We start from the raw sequence: 18,811 nt of genomic DNA on the forward strand, positions 1-18,811 counted from the left end.
TTGTAACTTTTTATAAAAAGTTTGAAAGCTTTGTAATCCTTCATTTATCAAAGTTTTTAAATAGCAATTTAGCAGAAAATGGTGTTTGAAGTAGTAAGTCAATGGACCTTGGGCACATTACAACGTAAACTTTCCTTTACAAACAAATTTGGAAGTCCGTACATTTAAGAAATCAATAAATTATGAAAATGCAATTCTTAATAGTTTAAGACTTATACAAAAGAGCGATTTTCAAGAAAACCTTTATGCAAATTTATCGAAATGTCATCAGGAGCGAAACGTTAGGGAAATAGTTTTATCTTGATCTCATCACGCCATCGTGCCATCGCAGTTTGTACAAATCCAATTATCACTTGTACCCATAAAATGAGTCAGTTTCACAAAAAACTAGTAGGTGCACAAATGAGACAATATGAAACTGAAATATGCAACCTTAACAAGCAATACATTATAACTAGCATGATTAGATGATTTACTTCAAGCAAGCAAGCTATCAACCAACACAAGGTAAGCAATTTATCCATCATAAAATATAAGCAATTTCACGACAACAGTTACATTAATCACAAGATGTAAGCAGCTTAAGACAAACAATTATATTAGTCATAAGATGTAAACTGTTTGTCGATTACGAGCTATAAGCAATTGCATAACAAGTAATTCTATCAATCACAAGGTATAGGCAGTGCATAAATTACAAACTGTAAGCAATTGCATAATAAACAATTCTATCAATCACAAGGTATAGGCAGAGTGTAAATTACAATCTGTAAGCAATTGCATTAGCCATAAGATGTGAACCGTTCATACATTATGAGCTATAAGCATTTGCACAATAAGCAATTCTATTAATCATAAGAGACTCGATCCAACAGGTGTTGTGAACATGATATTTATTATTTCGATATTAGCTGGCCTTGCGGTTACGCAAAAGGCATGACGTGTAGAAACAACTGAAACTAATCCAGAAGTTTATTATGCCATGTATTTTAGATACCTGGGTAGCTAGCTGAGTCTGCTTCTAAAGGGATGGCCAATGATTGAGAGAAAATTCTTCAAAGACCACTAATTCCAAGGATGCATTCAACTTCTACAGAAGTGCCTGAAGCTATCTTTTTGTAGCCCATTTCCCCTAACTCCGATGATTGGAGAAGCTAAGTCATTTGCCCGAGGGGTGGTTGTTAACAACCTGTCCATTGGAGTTTTGTACCATTTTATCATCTCTCTTAATGAAGTCAGCAGGTTGAATGAGTACGTCAGGTGTTGCTTAACTGAAGACCCATTCTTATATGCTATGGTTTTTTGACCCACTCGAGCATCTTACCTGTGAAGGAGAAACCATCATCATTAGGTGATTTAAACACACCAGTGCACGTTCGAGGTGACCACATACCTCTCATCCTACTCACTGTAGTACACAACATACATGTTAAAAAGTACAACCATGATGAGAGGGGTCAACTTATTGTGATGATGAAAACATCACCATTAAGTAGTCTCAAATACGTGTCATCGCACATTCAAGGTAAACATAAACCTCTCATCCTACTCATCGTAGTACGCAACGTACATGTTCAAAAGTACAACTACAATGAGAAAAGTATGGATTTCTTTGAAGAAAATCTCCAAAACATTATTTTGCTAAAAAATCATGGTGTAATCATTCAAGTTCAAATTTGACATGCATTGGTCCTTTAGATTGACACGAATCACTTGCCTGTTAAGCGAACATTAACATTACAAGATTACAATAATGTGTCAAAACATGTTTCGAGGTTACCACAGGTATCTCATCCTACTCCTCATAGTCCAAACATATCATACATGTCTAAAAGTACGACTACGAAGAGAGAGGCATTGATTTCTCAAAAGAAACCCAACAACATACACCTGCAAAGGAAGTGATGCAACAAAATCTAGCTTGGCAAGACAAAACCCACCAACAAAGTTTCACAAAAGAAGTGACAAGATCACCCACACAAGTTTGTGTCCCTTAATCAGGATTATCAAAGTTATATCAGATACACAAATCGAAGTTGTAGAACACCTCTCCCAAATATATTGATTTGAGAGATCTAGCTGCTATCTCGCAAAAGACTTTCAAAATTTGCTTTGCAAAACTATGCATTTCGAAAATGGGTTTGCGCCTAAAATCATCCTTTTTTAGAAAACTGATGTGCATAAGTGTGAGTCATGTCTTTTAAAACAAATAAACGAAACAAAATACGCTCTAAGCTGCACTTAAGTGCAAGTCAGCAAAAAGCGAGCTCATGCACAATGTGTTGAATGCAAAACCTCGTAAGCAGTGCATGAGGTACTAACCGTACCTCAGCTGAACAACCATGCAAACAAGTGAATACACAAGGCAGTGCATGATGTACGAAACCACACCTCGGCTAAACAAACATGCAAACAAGTAAATGCGTAAGGCAGTGCACTAAAGAGCATCGGTAAAGTAAAAATAAGAAAAGATAGAAAGAAAAACCTAGGCACATTAAGCGCGGTGGCATAGTAAAGATAGGAAAGAAAAGACAGGAAATAAATGTGAAAGTAAATGCCTAGGCACATAAAGTGCAACGACAAAGTAAAGACATAAAATAAATGTGAAAGTAAAAGCCTGGGCACATAAAGCGTAGTGACAAAGTAAAGATAGGAAAGAAAAGACAGAAAATAAATTTAAAAGTAAAAGCCTGGGCACATAAAGTGTGGCAGCAAAGTAAAGACATGAGAGAAAAGACAGAAAATAAAGCTTGGGCAAATAAAGCGCGGTGGCAACAGAAAGCAATAAAGACAAGAAAGTAAAAGGACAAGGATCATAAAACCGCATTCTTGAGTTAAATGCATACATATATAGATATATTTATACATATATATTGTCCTTAGTTCTTTCTTTTTAATCTTTTTAGTTTAGTTCATCCATTGTCCTTTACTTTTTTCGTTTTAATTTTTAATTGCTTTATTTTAGTTCGTCAATTGTCCTTTATGCAAACTTTCCCTTACCTTGGGGGGGTTGCGGTTCTGCATACGCTTGTGAGCGTAATTGAGGACAGACTCGGACCATGAGGCACAAGCATGCTTCGTTGCACAATCTGCGAAGGTACAAACATGTTAGTATAAAAATAAAAAGGAAGAAGCACAAAGGGGTAGGAGATATGCCGCTGCCAGAGAGAGAATGAAAAGGGGTAGGGGGCGAAGCCCCCTTGACATAAACCCAAATGTAGCAGGGGGCCTCGCCCCTACCTGCCGAAGGGATAACAGGGATAGGGCAAGCCCAGCCGCCCTTACCGAGGAGTGAGGCAAAGGTGGGCTCGACTTGTTAGGTCGAGCCTAGCCCTGGCTCGCAAGTGCCGAAGAACACAGGTGGGCTCGGTTGCCAGGCCGAGCCCGTCCCTGGTCTGCCGAAGCTGGAACCAAGTGGTGGGCTTGATAGGGGGGTCGACCCTGGCTCTGCCAGAAGGCAACTAAGGAGGGGTGGGGCTCAGTTGTTAGGCTGAGCCCGATCCTCAGTTGCAGAGAGGCAAACTGCGAGGGAGGCATGACCTCCCTTCTGTCTGCCGAAAGGGCACAAAGACAGGGGTGAGGCCCCTGCTTGTCAATCGCGAAGAGGGAGGCAAGGGATTTCACCCCTGTCTGCCGGAAAAAGAAGAGGTGGAGGTAGGGGCAAGCCCCTGCCTTCCAGGTGAAAGGGTCCTGCACCCCTACCGACCAAATGCCCTAGAGGCAGGGGTTGCGCCCCTGCCTATTGGCTATGCGCATGCGATAAGGGAAAATGCCGCTGCCATCCTGCTGGAAAACATGAGGCAAGGGCAAAGGCCCTTGCTGTAAAAACCTAATATAGGCAGCAATGGCCGAAAAATGAAAGCGAAAGAGAGAGAGAGCTGGGAGGAGAGAGGGAGAGGGTTGCGGCGTGAGGAGGGTCTCGAATGAGACCCTCGCCCCTCCCACTACATTGCCTTATAAAGGCACGAGGCGGTGCCCCTACCCTAATCGGGGTTTGAATTTGGGTCAGATCCGGATCCAACTCGAGTCCAGCACTGGGGTTTTTACATAACTACTCTATTTTTTTACAAATACTTTTACGGGTATCAAAACCACTGAATTTAATATACCAATTATAAAATTTGTAGGCCGCCAAACCAGTCTCAAATTTCATACCAATGTCAAATACATAGTTTAATGGCACATTTGAGATGTGGAGTGGATTCAATTTTTGTAATTCAATATCCGTTTCATTTACATTCAATTCATACGGACGTTCTTCAACAACCCTTTCTTCACATGAAAGTGCATTAGCCTCTTTATACACATTTGTATTTTCATGATTGTTATGTAAATCCAACATCATGTTAAAGTCTTTGACATATCCAACCTTTTTACCAATTTGAATTTGTTGAGTTTTTACATGAATTTACCCTTTCAGTTCAAACAACTAAAAAAATTAATTTTTTAAAATAATAATTGCATTGCTAAATCCAAGAGAAGCAAGCAAAATAATAGCAAAAATTATAAACATGTTGATGTGACAATTACATACAATTAAACATTACTTTCAAATTAAACATTACATTCAATTAATTTAGTTTCATTTATTGCAAAATGTCTACAACTGTCGTGAAAGTGTAGCCATTCAAACATCAATTGGGGATGGTGATGTGACCATGCACTCATTGGTCTGAGTAATTATGGATATGATTGTGATTTTGAAAATGAAGTTAATATATTTTTGAGTGCATGGTCATGACTCTTGAGTAATTATGGATATGATTGTGATTTAGAAAATGAAGTTAATTTAAGAGTTAAGACGTTCACGTATTACAACTTTCATTAACAGGTAAACTGGCTGCCCCATGAAGGTATTTTGGTCATTTAACAAGTCAGGCGCCAACAGGGCCAAGATTGTCTGCCACATTTCATGATTCTCCTTTCCCGACAAAACCAGGTTTTAGGCCCTAAACGTACCCCCTCTCCCTCCGCTTCCCTCCTTAGCTTCCCACATCGAACCCCTTCCTCTCTCGGTGTTTCGGCGGCGAGTTGCATCGGTTCCGGCGAGGGACCTCAAGTATGATCTCTCTCTCTCTCTCTCTCTCTCTCTCTCTCTCTCTCTCTCTCTCTCTCTCTCTCTTCTGTTGCAGAATTCTTGGACCGTCCGATTGTACTCACTTGGACGGTCCGATTGCTCTCTCTCTCGCTCTCTCTGCAAACAAATGGTGAACCCTAGATCTCGTTTGAACAGACTCACATGATCTACGGAAATTGCGTCTCCTCTTTTCCTTTTTTAATGGTTTACTGCAATCAGATCGTCCGGTGTACAAATCCATGGGCCCTTTCTTTGTTTGCTTCCGATCCGTCGATTTTCTTCTTTTATCTTCTTTTGGATGAATCTCGTGGGAGAAAATTTGGTCTTATTGCTGTTTTGGTGAAATCGGCGCGTAGAACGGATTCAGGGGGCGTCCCTTTTCCATGGATTGGTGTGGTTGCAGGGAGATCGTTATCATGTTGGTTGATAGAATAATATCTGTATATTACGCATCAGTGGCTACAATTTCTTCTATTCGGATGGTCGTTCTGCTGTTTTTGCGCATATACACATGCCCATGAGTGTCTCGACGGTGCATATTTTCATCCCATCGGCTAACTTTTTTTTTTCCAACGATTTTTATCATAAAAGTCAATCGTAAATAATTGGCATAAAAAAGAGAACTATAGGTAGTCATGACAAAATTTATTTCTCTTTATAACCTTTTCAGAAAAGACATAAAATTTAAAAAATATTTAATGAAAAGAGGTAATTATTTTTATGCAACTCCACTACTGCTGCCGTTCAACTTGCCATTTCTCAATATGAACACCGCACCCATCTCAAGAAATGCCAAGATGGATGCCTGCATGTAATGTAAAGTTTAACAAAATTTTGAGATATATTTTGCCATTGCTAAAATGCTATTGTTGTACTTTTTTTTTAATTTATTTTTTTGATAGTCCAAGGGAACCCCCCACCCCCCCATCACCAACCGCACATTGGCAACTTTTTGAGTAGGGCTGGTTCAAACCTGAAGCAAATAGATTTGGGCCCAATTCGATTGGATTCTGATAACATTGCTTTTGGATTCTACTCGGATTTAACATACTACTGCTCATTATAAATGTCCTCCTCCTGCAATGAGGCCAACGACAAAATCTCAATATTATCCGTCATTACTTCATCTTCTAGACGTGCTTGTCCTTCAATGGTAGGCCCCTTTCTTTTGTGGATAAATCTTTGATCAAGTTCACCTTTAGGAGCCTATTTCTTTTTTAGAACATTTCTTGTATCTGCATGTTGGTCAGTATGTATATGTTCATCCTCCTACTTTAGTTTAATATGTTCAGAAATCCTGTGCTCTGTAGGACTATTTTCCCTATTATGTGTGAATTGATCCCATAGCTTGTCAAGATTATGTGTGGGTTCTAGTGTAACTTGTTTGCATTTATCTTATATATATATATATATATTAAAATGGTTATGGATGTTATTGACCAATTTGGAATACAGGTTGATAGGATTAGCCTACTACTTGCCTTGTTCCTTTCATGGTGAATGATGGGCGTGATTCCATCTTCCATAATGCCTTGACAAATTGGCTAGTTTTTCCTCTTCAATTGTTCATAGTGAACTTATCTCATTAGTTTTTCCTCTTCAATTCTTTTTATAGGATGGAATCAAAGTTTTAACTATATTATTTACTTGCATAGAAGTTACTGATAGCTGATAATTTATTTTAATTTTCATGCATGTGTTTATGTGCTTAGCTGCATTTTAACGGCATTATTCATCACATTGCTCCACCATTTATCCTTCTTGTATACGTTTGAAAAATCTGTAATGTTGTGAGCTTGATAGGGTTTTGATAGGTGAAAATTAGTGTGGTCTGGCTCAGCCCATCTATTAGTGGTTAACCAAATTACATACTACTTGACTGGTCAAGTGGCCACCTGTTCTTGACTTTGATTGATCGGGTCGTAACTGTTTGTGAGAAAACCATTGTTTATTCTTGACAAAGGTTATGTCTTTTATGCGGGTTGTCACTCCTGTTGCACCATTGTGTCAGCAGGTTTGTCGATCATATATTCTTTTTCTACTAGACTTTTTATTAAAAGTGTTTCATTGCTAAGCAAATATTGCTAATGCTTAATTAGACTTCAAGAAATGATCCTCATTCTTGTTTTCCTTGTGGTGTGCCATTTTCAATTCGGCATCTAGGGTGGGTGAAAAAGAATCATTGGTCTTAGACTGATTTTGTTACTGGCATGGTGACTTGTGTTTTCTATTGAATCAACTTTTATGTCTGTTTTTTAGTGTTCATGTATCCTTGTCATTTCATCTTGCCTAGGCAAGATAGCTGAATCTTGTTAAACCTTGTGTTTGATTCTGTGATGTTCCTTGCTGCATGAAAACTTATTTGAACTTTCATTTATTTTTTATTCAATTTGATTCTGTCTTAATGAGTTGGGCAAACATATCCCAAGGAGGTCACTAAAGTTTTGCAATAAACTCCCTTTATTTTAAGTGCATAAACCTTGTAATGGCTTGACAAACTCATGAAGGCTCTGGTCAATGTGGCTTGTTGTCTCAAGTAAGAAGTCGACATGGTGGTAAAAACGTGTAAATTGATGATTGACTATATGGGCTCAGTGTGGGCTATTTCAAAACAAGATCTTCCGTTCATTAGATAGAGAAGACCGTGAAGATTTTGCGATCCATTGCTACACCAAATCTATTTCGGTAGTTGAAACTCAGATCATAGGAATCATTGGAATCTATGTCACAGGGACTCGGCAAACTGGGTGCCGCACCCGCGTCGATGTGACGCGACGCGGGTGCGCGTGCGGCACCCGGTGCGGTCAACCTGACCCTGGGTGCGTTGACCACACCCAGGGTCATTTATGTCCAACTTTTGGACTTTATATATATATATATATATATATATATATATATATATATATATATATATATATATATATATTTGCCGCACCCCCGCACCCAAGTTTTTTGAAAGTGCCCCACCCCCGCCCCCGCAGCCGCAGCCATGTGACATAGCTTGTAATACTTCTTATAAATAAATTTTTGGTATATCAGTATCGATCAGATCCAAAATCAATTATTGAATTGCTCTTTCAATGAGCTTTTTCAATATTCTAACATCTCCAGTGAAGGGCTGAATGGTAAGCACTTATTCCTTCCATTCATTTACTATTATTATTTTTTCTTTTGTATTTCGCAAGAAGTCCTCTTGTTTGGTTAACCAATGGTAGCTTCTATTGCATCAATTTTCATGATGAGTTGATTAATTTGTGGTAGCCTCTAGCGCATCAGTCTTTGTGATTGTCTGTAAGTACAGAAAATGTGTACAACCTGTTTGCATTTCCCTCAGACTGCAACTTTTCTGGTAGAAGGTTTGACCTTGAATTGGTAAAAGTTATCAAAGAAGATTCCTCTAGAGTTTTGAAGGGATTGCCCTACTTCAGGTTCTCATACCCTTCTACTTACGCATGAACCATAAAGTAGACACTCTTTTCTGTATTTGCTCTTTGTTATGAATGGCACTGGGGACCCTAAGTCATTTGCTAGAACTTATTTTGTGCTGTTGGATTTGTATTTAGATCTAACAACTAAAAATGACTAATTAGAAGGGACATATATGAGTGGTGTATTTTTGGGTTTTATCATTTTCCTTATCGGAGGTTAAGAAAAAACCCTTTTGGAACAAACTTTTTCTTTAACCCTATCTAAAATCCAACCAGCAGTTGTTAGACTTCTAAAATTCTTTGTCATGAAGCATATTTGTACAGTTTATGTTGTATCCAATCCAATCCTTCTAAAGTTCTTATTATGTAGTTGTGCAGCAGTTTATACAATTGAACTGCAATACATCCCTGCAAAGCTTCTATAAAAGTAGGCATTGGTAATTTTCTTCTATTATCAAGCCTGAATTTTTGATAGGCAAGCTGGGGTTAGGCAGACCCCCACCGGTTATACAACCATATCATTGCATATTGAACTTGCAATGTCCCAACACAAGGTGACGTGTGAGATTTGTTGCTTCGAATCAACTTGAATCAAGCATGCTTCAAGATTGATGCAATTGAGAAAACAACTAGGGGTGTCAGTGACCGAGTTGTTTGTTGCAGCGTGGTCTACTAGATTATGGGGTCTAAAGTCTCTTCTCAATGTTTGATAACTAAGGCTGGCATGAATTATTCAGGGTTTGGTTTTCTTGACTCTATCAATTGTACTACCATTTGGTTGCAATGGTGTGGGTGATGCTTCTTCATGCTCTTCATCAAAGTTTCAAGTGACCTTCTTCTCTCTCTACTTGGTTGCTATAGGTCAAGGTGGGCATAAGGCATGTGTCCAGGCATTTGGTGCAAATCAATGTGATGAGACCAATCCAAAAGAGAAGTAAAAAAGTTTCTTTTCCAATTGGTGTTATTTTGGATTGTGTTTATGGTTGTTAATTATATTCAAGAAGATGTGAGTTGGGGACTTGGATATGGTATCCCGTGCTTGTCGATGGCATTGGCACTCATAGTTTTCTTGGTTGGAACCTTTACTTACCGGTTTAATCTTGCTCAAGAGGCAAGTCCCTATACAAGGATTACACAAGTGTTTGTTGCGACTATTCATAAATTAAGATGGCCGCTAGAAGATTTCGAGTGCTCCTCTGGTCTTACCAGGAAATACAGGTAAAAAGCTAATGTAAAAACTTGCTATTGCCATTAACAAAAAGATGAATTATTCAGAGATCATAAGAACAAAAACACTCATCCCCGTTCCTTGGAATACATACCCGATACTTAATGTTGATCATGACATACTTAACAAGTATTCTCTTTTGTAACTTTTTCACCATATAACCCAGTACACTTGGTAAAGTGTTTTAAACAAATGTCTCTCTACTTGTCCTATAACACCTTATTTACCTAAGCTATAGTATCTTCAAGGAAAAAAATAAAATAAAACAAATACATTACAACCAAATCTCGGCATGCCTAAATATAAGAAACGAAGTGGAACAAAAACCATAAGCTTTTCAATAACACAAAGATGACATGAAATTGAACTATCAAGCACCCACCAGTTGTTTGGTCCATGTAAGGATCAACCGATGAACTCCAATTAGTGATCCAATAAACTATAATGGAGAAAATGTCACTTTCAAACCCAATTCAATCAACTAATGGAGCAAGTAGCAGATGACAATCATTCCAACGAGGCTCTTAGATTAAATACATCCAAATATACATCTAAAGATTCCTAAATTACATTAAGAAATGACAATAGTTTCTCAAAATAAAGCTAGAAATACAAAGATGAAGAATGCTTTGATTATAAAATAATCGATAGTTACTCTTTAGTCATGTAACACCAAATCCTAGTCCTAGAATTATAATCTCTATTAATTCTCAAATCTAGATAACAAATCAGTGGATCAAAGTATTTTTGAACCATATCATACATCAGATGTGTTCGAGCTCCAAACCCTAACCCTCGAAAACTGAAAACTTTGATTTTTTCAATATCAAGAAACCCCTAAAAAGAATTTGAGAGATCGAGAAAACAAAAAGCAAGAAGTAAACAAAATGAAGAAAAAAAAGAGGAACAAACACAATCGATGTTACCTCAAAACACAATTTTCATCGAAAAATCAGAATAAAAAAAGATCAAGCAATAAATTTTTTATAATCGAGCCAATTTTCATGAGAGAGAGAGAGATCATTTGGGGTGTAAAAACTCGTATTTTTCTCTGTATAAATTTGTATTTTATACGACTTTACAAATTTTCTGGTATGGTCATATGTAGTTACTCTACTACTTTATCAATAATGCTCTTGATTTTGAGGAAACTTTCATGATTGCCATGGATATTGATTTACTGAAGTAAATATTACAATTTACAACTCAAGTTTACCGTCTCAATTTCTTCTTATACATGTGGCGACAAGGAATCCGGGTACTTAATTTTTAAAATCAAATGCTTGATTTAATCTCTTAATAATTTTTTTTAGGTTCACGACAACATTTTCTATTAGATTTATGTTTGCTATTCTCGAGTTTACCATACTCTCTAATATAAACCCTCATTCTTTTACATTTTCTTGATATATTTTTTTAATGTATCAAGTTTTACAAATATGATGTATAACTTGTTTAGTCAATGTATGTTGTAGATAACTTGATTGGTTTTACAAGCAGGTTTTTTAAAGGCTATAAAATTCAACTGCAATTCATCAAAATTTTACCTGTTAAAATAATCATATTTTTATATTGAAACCACACAATCTAAAGTGCAATTCTTAATAAACAGATCATACTGAATGCACTTTTGAAATTTAACTGCTGCCATGTGGAACACAATTTTTTTTTTCTTTCCAAATAAATCCAACTATGTTGTTAAATTTCAAAAGTACCCTCCATTCACAAATGGCACTATGGCATGGTTGAGACATGATGCTTGAGTTCAATTTGGGTAACTAGGTATGCACCCAAAAAGTCTAGTTTTTGAGCTAGGTTCCCACTTGAAGAGTAAAAATCTTTTTCTCTATTACATGACATTTAAATCTTTTCTATTATGTCATGTATTCCTTTTATATTTCACAAGTGGCCGCATAATATGATGTATGGATGAAAACTGATCAGATTGGGGGCAAATCATGTTGGTTCAAATCTGAATTTGATTTAAAGTTGGAGTTCATTCAGGGAAAATGCATTCAATATGATTTGTTTATTAAGAAATGCTCTTTAGATTGTGCACGATATAATTTTTTATCAGGTGAAATTTTGACACATTGTAGTTGAACTTCGTAGCCTTTTAAAACTCGCTTATACAATCCAATCAAGTGATCTAAAACATACTTGACTAAACAAGCTATATATATTATATTTATAGAGATTGATACATAAAAAAAATCAAGAAAATGTCAAAGAACGTGAGGTTTGTATTAGAGTGTATGGTAAACTCAAAGATAACAAACATAAATCTAATAAAAAATGTTGTCGTGAACCTGAAAAGTTTTTATTAAAAGTATGATCCAAGCATTTGATTTTAAAATTTAACAAGTCAAGCATTTGAGTTTAAAATTTAAATACTCAGATTCTCTATTGCCACGTGTACAAGAGGAAATTGAGATGATAGACTTGAGTTGTAAATTGTAATGTTTATTCCAGTAAATTAGTATCCATGGCAATTATGAAAGTTTTTTCAAAATTAGGAGCATTTTGGTTATAGGTACGACTATACCAAGAAAAATCATAAAGTCGTGTAAATTATGCATTTATGTAGAGAAAATTACAGGGTTCTACAATTTATATGACGCTAGGGTTGCTTAGTTGCTCTCTCTCTCTGTCTCTCTCTCTCTCTTTCTCTTTCAGGCACTCTGCTCATCTCTTGTGAAAATTGGAAGTTCTCGATCTATTTTTTTTGCTCAATCTTTTTTTATTTTGATTTCCTGATTGAAATTGCATTCTAAGGTAACTTCAGTATCATCTATTCCTCTGCTTTTCTTCATTTTGTTCACTTTTTGCTTTTTGTTTTCTCGATCTCTGAAATTCTTTTTAGAGATTTATCGATATTGAAAAATGTTAGTTTTCGGTTTTGAGGGTTAGGGTTAGGGTTTCAGGCTCGAACTCATTTGAGTAGGTTTGCTATGGTTCGAGAATGCTTTAATCCTCTGCTTTGTTATCTGGATTTGAGGATTAATGGAGACTGTGATTCTAGGACTAGGATTTAATGTTTATTTTCTTTGGGTTACGTGACTAAAGGGTAATTGTCAATTATTTTATAATCAATGCATTCTTCGCCATTGTATTTCTAGTTTTGTTTTTTGGAACTATTGTCATTTCTTGATGTAATCTTTAGATGTCTATTTGGATGCATTTAATCTAAGAGCCTCGTTGGAATGATTGATATCTGCTACTTGTTCCATTAGTTGATTGAAACGTTTTCTCCATTCTGGTTTATTGGATCACTAACTGAAGTTAATCGGTTGCTTCAGTTGGGTGATTGTTCAATTCAATGTCATCTTTGTGTTAATGGAAAGTTAGTGGTTTTTCATGCTGACATTTGGCTGTAATGTCTTTGTTTTATTTTTTTTCCTTGAAGATACTATAGTTCAGGTTACTATGGTGATTTTGTAGGATGGGTAGAGACATTTGTCAAATCACTTTAACAAGTGGATAAGATTATATGGTGGAAAAGTTAAAAGGAAAAATACTTGTCAAGTAGGTCATTATCAACATTAAGTGTAGTGTATGTATTCCAAGAAACAAGAATAAGTGTTGTTCTTATCATCTCTCACACTAGTGAACTGATTTTTTATTTGTACTTGGGTTTTGACTTTTGAGAAACCCAGGTTTTGCCTAAAGCCAAGTTTTCGACAAATATATCTAGTCTATACACTCAAAGATGGGAAGTTGGGTTTACCTTGAGAGATTCTGAAGGCCGATACAAGGTAGTGGGATGGGTGATTCGGTATGCAGAAATATTTCAAAAAGAGTGGTGTACATGGAGGTTTTTGTTCTTACCATCTCACACTGGTGAACTGGGTTTTGTTGGTACTTGTTTTGAGAAACCTAGGTTTTACCTAAATCCAAGCTTTCGACAAATATATCTAGTCTATAAACTCAAAGACGGATTCTTAAGGCCGATATGGGATGGGTGATTTGGTATGCAGAAATATTTCAAAAAGAGTGGTATATGTGGAGGAAAATTCTTGCCCTTCTGCCAAGTAATTCCCGAGTAGTTATTGAATCTTCAAGGAAGGACCTAGTCAAAATTCTCAATAACAGATTACAAGGTTGCAGTAGATTGAATTTGATTCCTTCGGAGATCCTTGACAGTCTCTTTCAATTTCACAAAGTTGTTATTCAATTCTTGTCTAAAGCCTCTAACTATATCCCTCAGTTATTTGCCCATCTGTCTGTGTTTGATGAAGACAAAGTGTGGACATACTTTGAATTGGGTTGGGTTCCTAATGTTTAAACTTTAAAATGTATTACATGCATTTTAATTTTTTTCATTAAAGGGGGGTAGGTGTCTGCCTAACTCCAACTCTCTTTTTTTCAGAAAAAGAAAAAAGTTTTTGACAAACCTGGTTTGCAAAAAAAAAGAGTTTGGGATTGTTTGGATGTCCAAAATCCTGGTTTTGGTTGGCAAAACTCAAAAGAAATAAACCAACAAAAAAGAAAAAGAAAAAGAAAAAGGGGGCTGGCCATTTTCCGGCTGCTCACGGTTTGGAAATTGCAGGCGTGACACTGCCCATGCCTGACAGTACCATCCCTGCCATTTTCCTGCCAGTAGGTGGCTGAAAGATGGTCAGAGAAAACAATTTTCTAAAAAAAAAAGAAAAAGGTTTCTGGCCATCCATTGGCCTGGTGTTAAAAACTCCACAAAAAAGGAAAACTGCCATTTTCTGTCCATCAATAGTCGGAAAATGACCTTGGCGGTTCACTGCTATAAACCAGCATATTGAGGTGATGATGGTGGCGTAAGGGAGAGGGGAGTTGTTCGGGTCTTCCAACCCCTCCTCCTACAAACCTGGTTAGTTAAGTGAAGAAACAGGGAGCATGAGCCAGGTTTTGGGTTTAAAACCGGTTTGTGAAAACCTAGTTTTGTGTCCAAATGGTGCACGAAAGTTGGATCTCCCATAACCTGGTTTGACACCCAAAACAAGGTTATCAGCCTTGTTGCGGGTGTCATCGAAACAGGCCCTTCGGTTGTTTCTATATGCATATTCACCTCTTGAATTTGTACATTAAATATTCTTGTTCTTGAAAAAGATCTATCTAGGTGAATTGTAGTTTGGTTTGCTTAAGAGTTGAAAAATGGTGCTCAAGAATGTTTCCATTGGATAAATGCACAACAGTGGGTATCATTTGAAATCTGTCACATGGGTGCGGGTGCAACACGGGTGCGGCGCAATTTTAAAAATTTTGGACACGGGGACTCGGCTATATATATATATAATAATAATATATCCTGTGTGCATATATGTGGATATTGTCCTCTAAAGTTTGGCACCAGCATGAGTGTTTTTATAAACTTTACAATTTGTACTTTTGCCCTTGCAGAAATGGGGGTCCAGGGGCTCCCCCCAGCACGGGTCCCGCTGCGCGGTCAGCGGGCGGGGGTCCGTAGGGGGGCAGCGCCCCCCCAATTTTTTTTCCTGGGGCTTATGTTTAAGACTCATGCTATATATATATTTTTAAAAAATATATAAAAAGATCATTTTTTTTTGTTTTTTACCCTAAAAATGGACAAAATTAGACTCGGTCAACGTTGACCGAGTCCAAAACAAGGATGGACTCGGCCTCGACTCGTTGACTGAGTCCGACTCGGCGTTGACCGAGTCCGGGCCGTGTCCGAAGCCGCACCCGTGTTGGGGCGTGTCGACTCGGGTGCGGCACCTCCCTAGCCGAGTCCGTGTGACATAGTTTGAAATTTGTTGCTCAACTGGGAATAGGAACATCAGTGAGCAAACATCATTGATTAGGAGAAATATCCTTGAGCATTACCTTTTTGTTAGCTTAACATGACTTCATGTGTAATTTATATATCAAAAAATGCACAAGCATAATTATAACTTATTACTTCATGCGGATGTGCCTGTTCCACCCAGCCCCTTTTTGATCTACCACTTAGCCTTATACAGCCTTAACTACGCCTTGCGTGGTCAGTTGGGCCTTTAGGCCTCGTAAATATGATATAAATTCGTCCCTTATCTTCTTACTTACAATGTTCTGCCTATAGTGTGTGTTTCATTGTTTGCGGGGTCCTGGGCCGACTTAAAGGCCTACCTGTATGTGTTAGTGGAAGCATGTTTGTGCTTGCTGTGACTTCGACACATATAGGTCTTCTACTGATGTACAATTGCTTTTCTTAATACCTAGATGTTTCCTTCAAGTGATCTGCGTTCTTCTTGCTTTTTGTTTATGTGATAATTTGCGTGCGTGCTTGTGAGATTGCGCTGACACACTCCCTTTGTGATCTTGCATATGTGCTTGTGTTGTTTCACTAGCCCCTTAGGCTCGTTAGGCTGACCTGGTTGGGATTGACCAGGTGCCACAACGATGCTTCCAATAAGCCCTTGACAATGCCAATGATGTTCTATAAATTATAGGATTTTCTTGCAACTTGATTGTCAACCGTACCAAGTTTGAGTTGATTCATGGAATCCTTAGGAAACAATGTGTTGTAGAGTTCTAAAGAGATAAGTTTGTCTTCAGCAGCCCAACAAAAACTAGGATATATCATATCCAGTTTGCTTTCATCCCTAAAAGTAACTGGTTGAGCCTTCTTTTGGAAGGTGAATAAATCTTTCAAGACATTGTAGACTTGGAAGAGACTTCAATAGGTCTTTGGTTGGTAGGTTGATTCTCTACTGAGTCCAGTTTGAATGTTTTTTATTAGCTATTGATGTGAATAACTCCATTCCCATGTCTCAGCTTGTCCCTGGTTTATAAGTTCTGATTGAAAAACTAGGTAAATCAGATCTTGAATTCATGATAATCATGCTCTAATGTAGTTGGAAGTGTGTTTTAGGTAAGATTCCACCTCTTTGGGTATCAAATTTGGGATGCAGTTGCAACCAGAATGGGAGGACGACAATATTCAGTGATCAAAGTTTCATTCCTCAATTGCTTTTAGCTTTTACATTGACTCCTACAAGAATTTCCAGAGTTCTATATCCCATTTTTTACATTGTACCTAGGGAACCAAGATTATGTGCATTTCCTTGTTTAGTACTATCTACTTCCTTAAAGAGAGGGTCCTTTTCAGCTTCATCCAGTGGACATATGCCAATTGTTTGAGAATAAACCCTGCATATTTTAGTCTGTTCTTGTGTTGGATGCTTCAATTGAGGCCTTATCTTCAGCATTTTATGGTTTTTCTTTGCATCCTGAAGTCTGATTCTGGATTCACACATCTTTTCTCTTTTGCCTTTTTCCTTAACTGCAGAAATGGAGAACAAATGTTGCTCTATTCAGCTTATTGACGGAGAAGGTTCATTTAATTTTTCTGGTATTAATGATTTCACTAAAGCATTGAATTTTGGTGAATGTGGACTTTCCTATGCAGTAGTTTCCATCATGGGTCCTCAAAGTAGTGGTAAGTTCAGCTGTTTTTGCCTTTACTTTGTCTGTAGCATTTGTATGATATGTATTCATTGGAGATCTACTTTCTTTACTATTTCAAAGCTTATACTATATGCTTGGGAAAGAGGATTCAGGTAACTTTTGTAGTCATTGTTAGTTTTGTGTCATAATGGATTTTTGTGCATTATGCACAAAATCTATAACGTGTTGATATAGTTTCCTGCTTTTTCTTGCATTGTCTGATACTATCGGACATCACTTAATACTTGCTGCATGAAAATGGACTTGGTTTTATTTTGGTGATGTGGTTGTGTCACAAATGATTCACGTTCTTGACCATAATGCTGCTACATCAGTTGTTTGTCTTGTTAAAGAACCTTCTGATGTAATAAGTTTGATATATAGAATAGATTCTGAGAAACATTTGTGCTAATATGTTTATTCATGCTTAATATTGTCCAACGGTTCATTTATCTGATGTTGAAAAAGATTAAGTTTATCCTTCTCTCAGAAAATAAAAGATTAAGTTTATATGGCATTCTATGTATGTTAATCACGTTTTTTGCATCACAGTCTAGTTATATGTTTTTTTTTTAACAGGAAAAAGCACTCTTCTAAACCATCTTTTTTGTACAAATTTTAGAGAAATGGATGCTTTCAAAGGAAGGTAACTGTCTAACTTTGATGACCTTTGTTGGATTTCTAAATATTATGAACTCTGCATGTTCCCTCAAAAGTTATGCTTCACCAGTTGCTGTATTTGGTTGTTATTGGATGAGGTGAGAAGTAATGCTAATTAAATCTTTTTCAGGAGTCAGACTACTAAAGGAATTTGGTTAGCAAAGTGCGCTGATATTGATCCTTTCACATTTGTTATGGATTTGGAGGGTACTGATGGAAGAGAGAGAGGAGAGGTGATTATACAAAACTTTAATGTTTTACACGGTGTTTCTTTCCTTTTATTCATCTTTTATAGTGCAGATGCTTTCAGTTTTGGTCTCTTAGTGCTAAGGCTGTATGTGATCAGACTTGGGCTACTTCCTGGTTTTGCCTTCAGTTAACCTTGACTCTGTTTAGTCCCAGAGACTTTTTGTTCATGACCAAGGAAGGCCTAATCAGATGAATCCTGGAAATTTTTAGATATATGTAATTGGCCTGGATCAACTCTGGAATTACTGTACTCTCCTCTGTGGCCTGACACTAAGTGTGCTTTGTCTGTGATTGGCCAGATTTGATGATGTCATTGGACCCACTAGAAACTCTATGTGCTGTCCTATTGGTTGTACTTGGGTCATATCTAGTCATTTGATAAGCCCTAATTGGAACTTCCATTGTAAATACTTCTGATATTTTGTGAATATGATGTATTTTTGTTTTTCCAAAATGGCAGTATCTCAAGTCTAACCTGATATTTTCAAAGGTACACTAGATCTGAGCTTGTTTATCACAATGTGGTTGTGAGATTATCTCTATGTGGTCCCAAGATGGAAAGAATTCAATGTCTTGTTTTCCCATTTTTTCTTTTCCCTTTTCTCCGAAGGGGATATTTACTTTGCTTAGAAACAGCAAATTTTCTGTAGGCCCACAAACCTGTATTAAAACATTGGTGCCAGGGCCAAAACAATACATCCACTGCAACAGATTCCAACCTAGAGGGAGGGGTGTCAGACTTTGTTTCCC

At 37.2% G+C, this 18,811-nt stretch overlaps 1 protein-coding gene across 2 annotated transcripts in view; it reads left to right on the top strand.

Moving 5' to 3' along the window:
- The first annotated feature begins 4,937 nt into the window (after window positions 1-4,937).
- The window catches only part of LOC149828895 (protein ROOT HAIR DEFECTIVE 3-like), a 37,313-nt gene continuing 23,439 nt past the window's right edge, over window positions 4,938-18,811 (top strand). Inside the window, exons 1-4 of one of the 2 annotated variants that reach the window (XM_090017788.1) lie at window positions 4,938-5,059; window positions 16,995-17,144; window positions 17,732-17,798; window positions 17,943-18,045. In XM_090017788.1, coding sequence (XP_089873914.1) covers window positions 16,997-17,144; window positions 17,732-17,798; window positions 17,943-18,045 — 318 coding nt within the window. In that variant the 5' untranslated portion in view covers window positions 4,938-5,059; window positions 16,995-16,996. Of the gene's footprint in view, window positions 5,060-6,115; window positions 6,231-16,994; window positions 17,145-17,731; window positions 17,799-17,942; window positions 18,046-18,811 lie in introns of those variants that run through there. The other variant, XM_090017789.1, reaches the window with a different exon arrangement.

Source organism: Nuphar pumila, chromosome 9, assembly GCF_984573655.1.
Source record: "Nuphar pumila chromosome 9, dmNupPumi1.hap1.1, whole genome shotgun sequence".
NCBI lineage: Eukaryota > Viridiplantae > Streptophyta > Magnoliopsida > Nymphaeales > Nymphaeaceae > Nuphar > Nuphar pumila.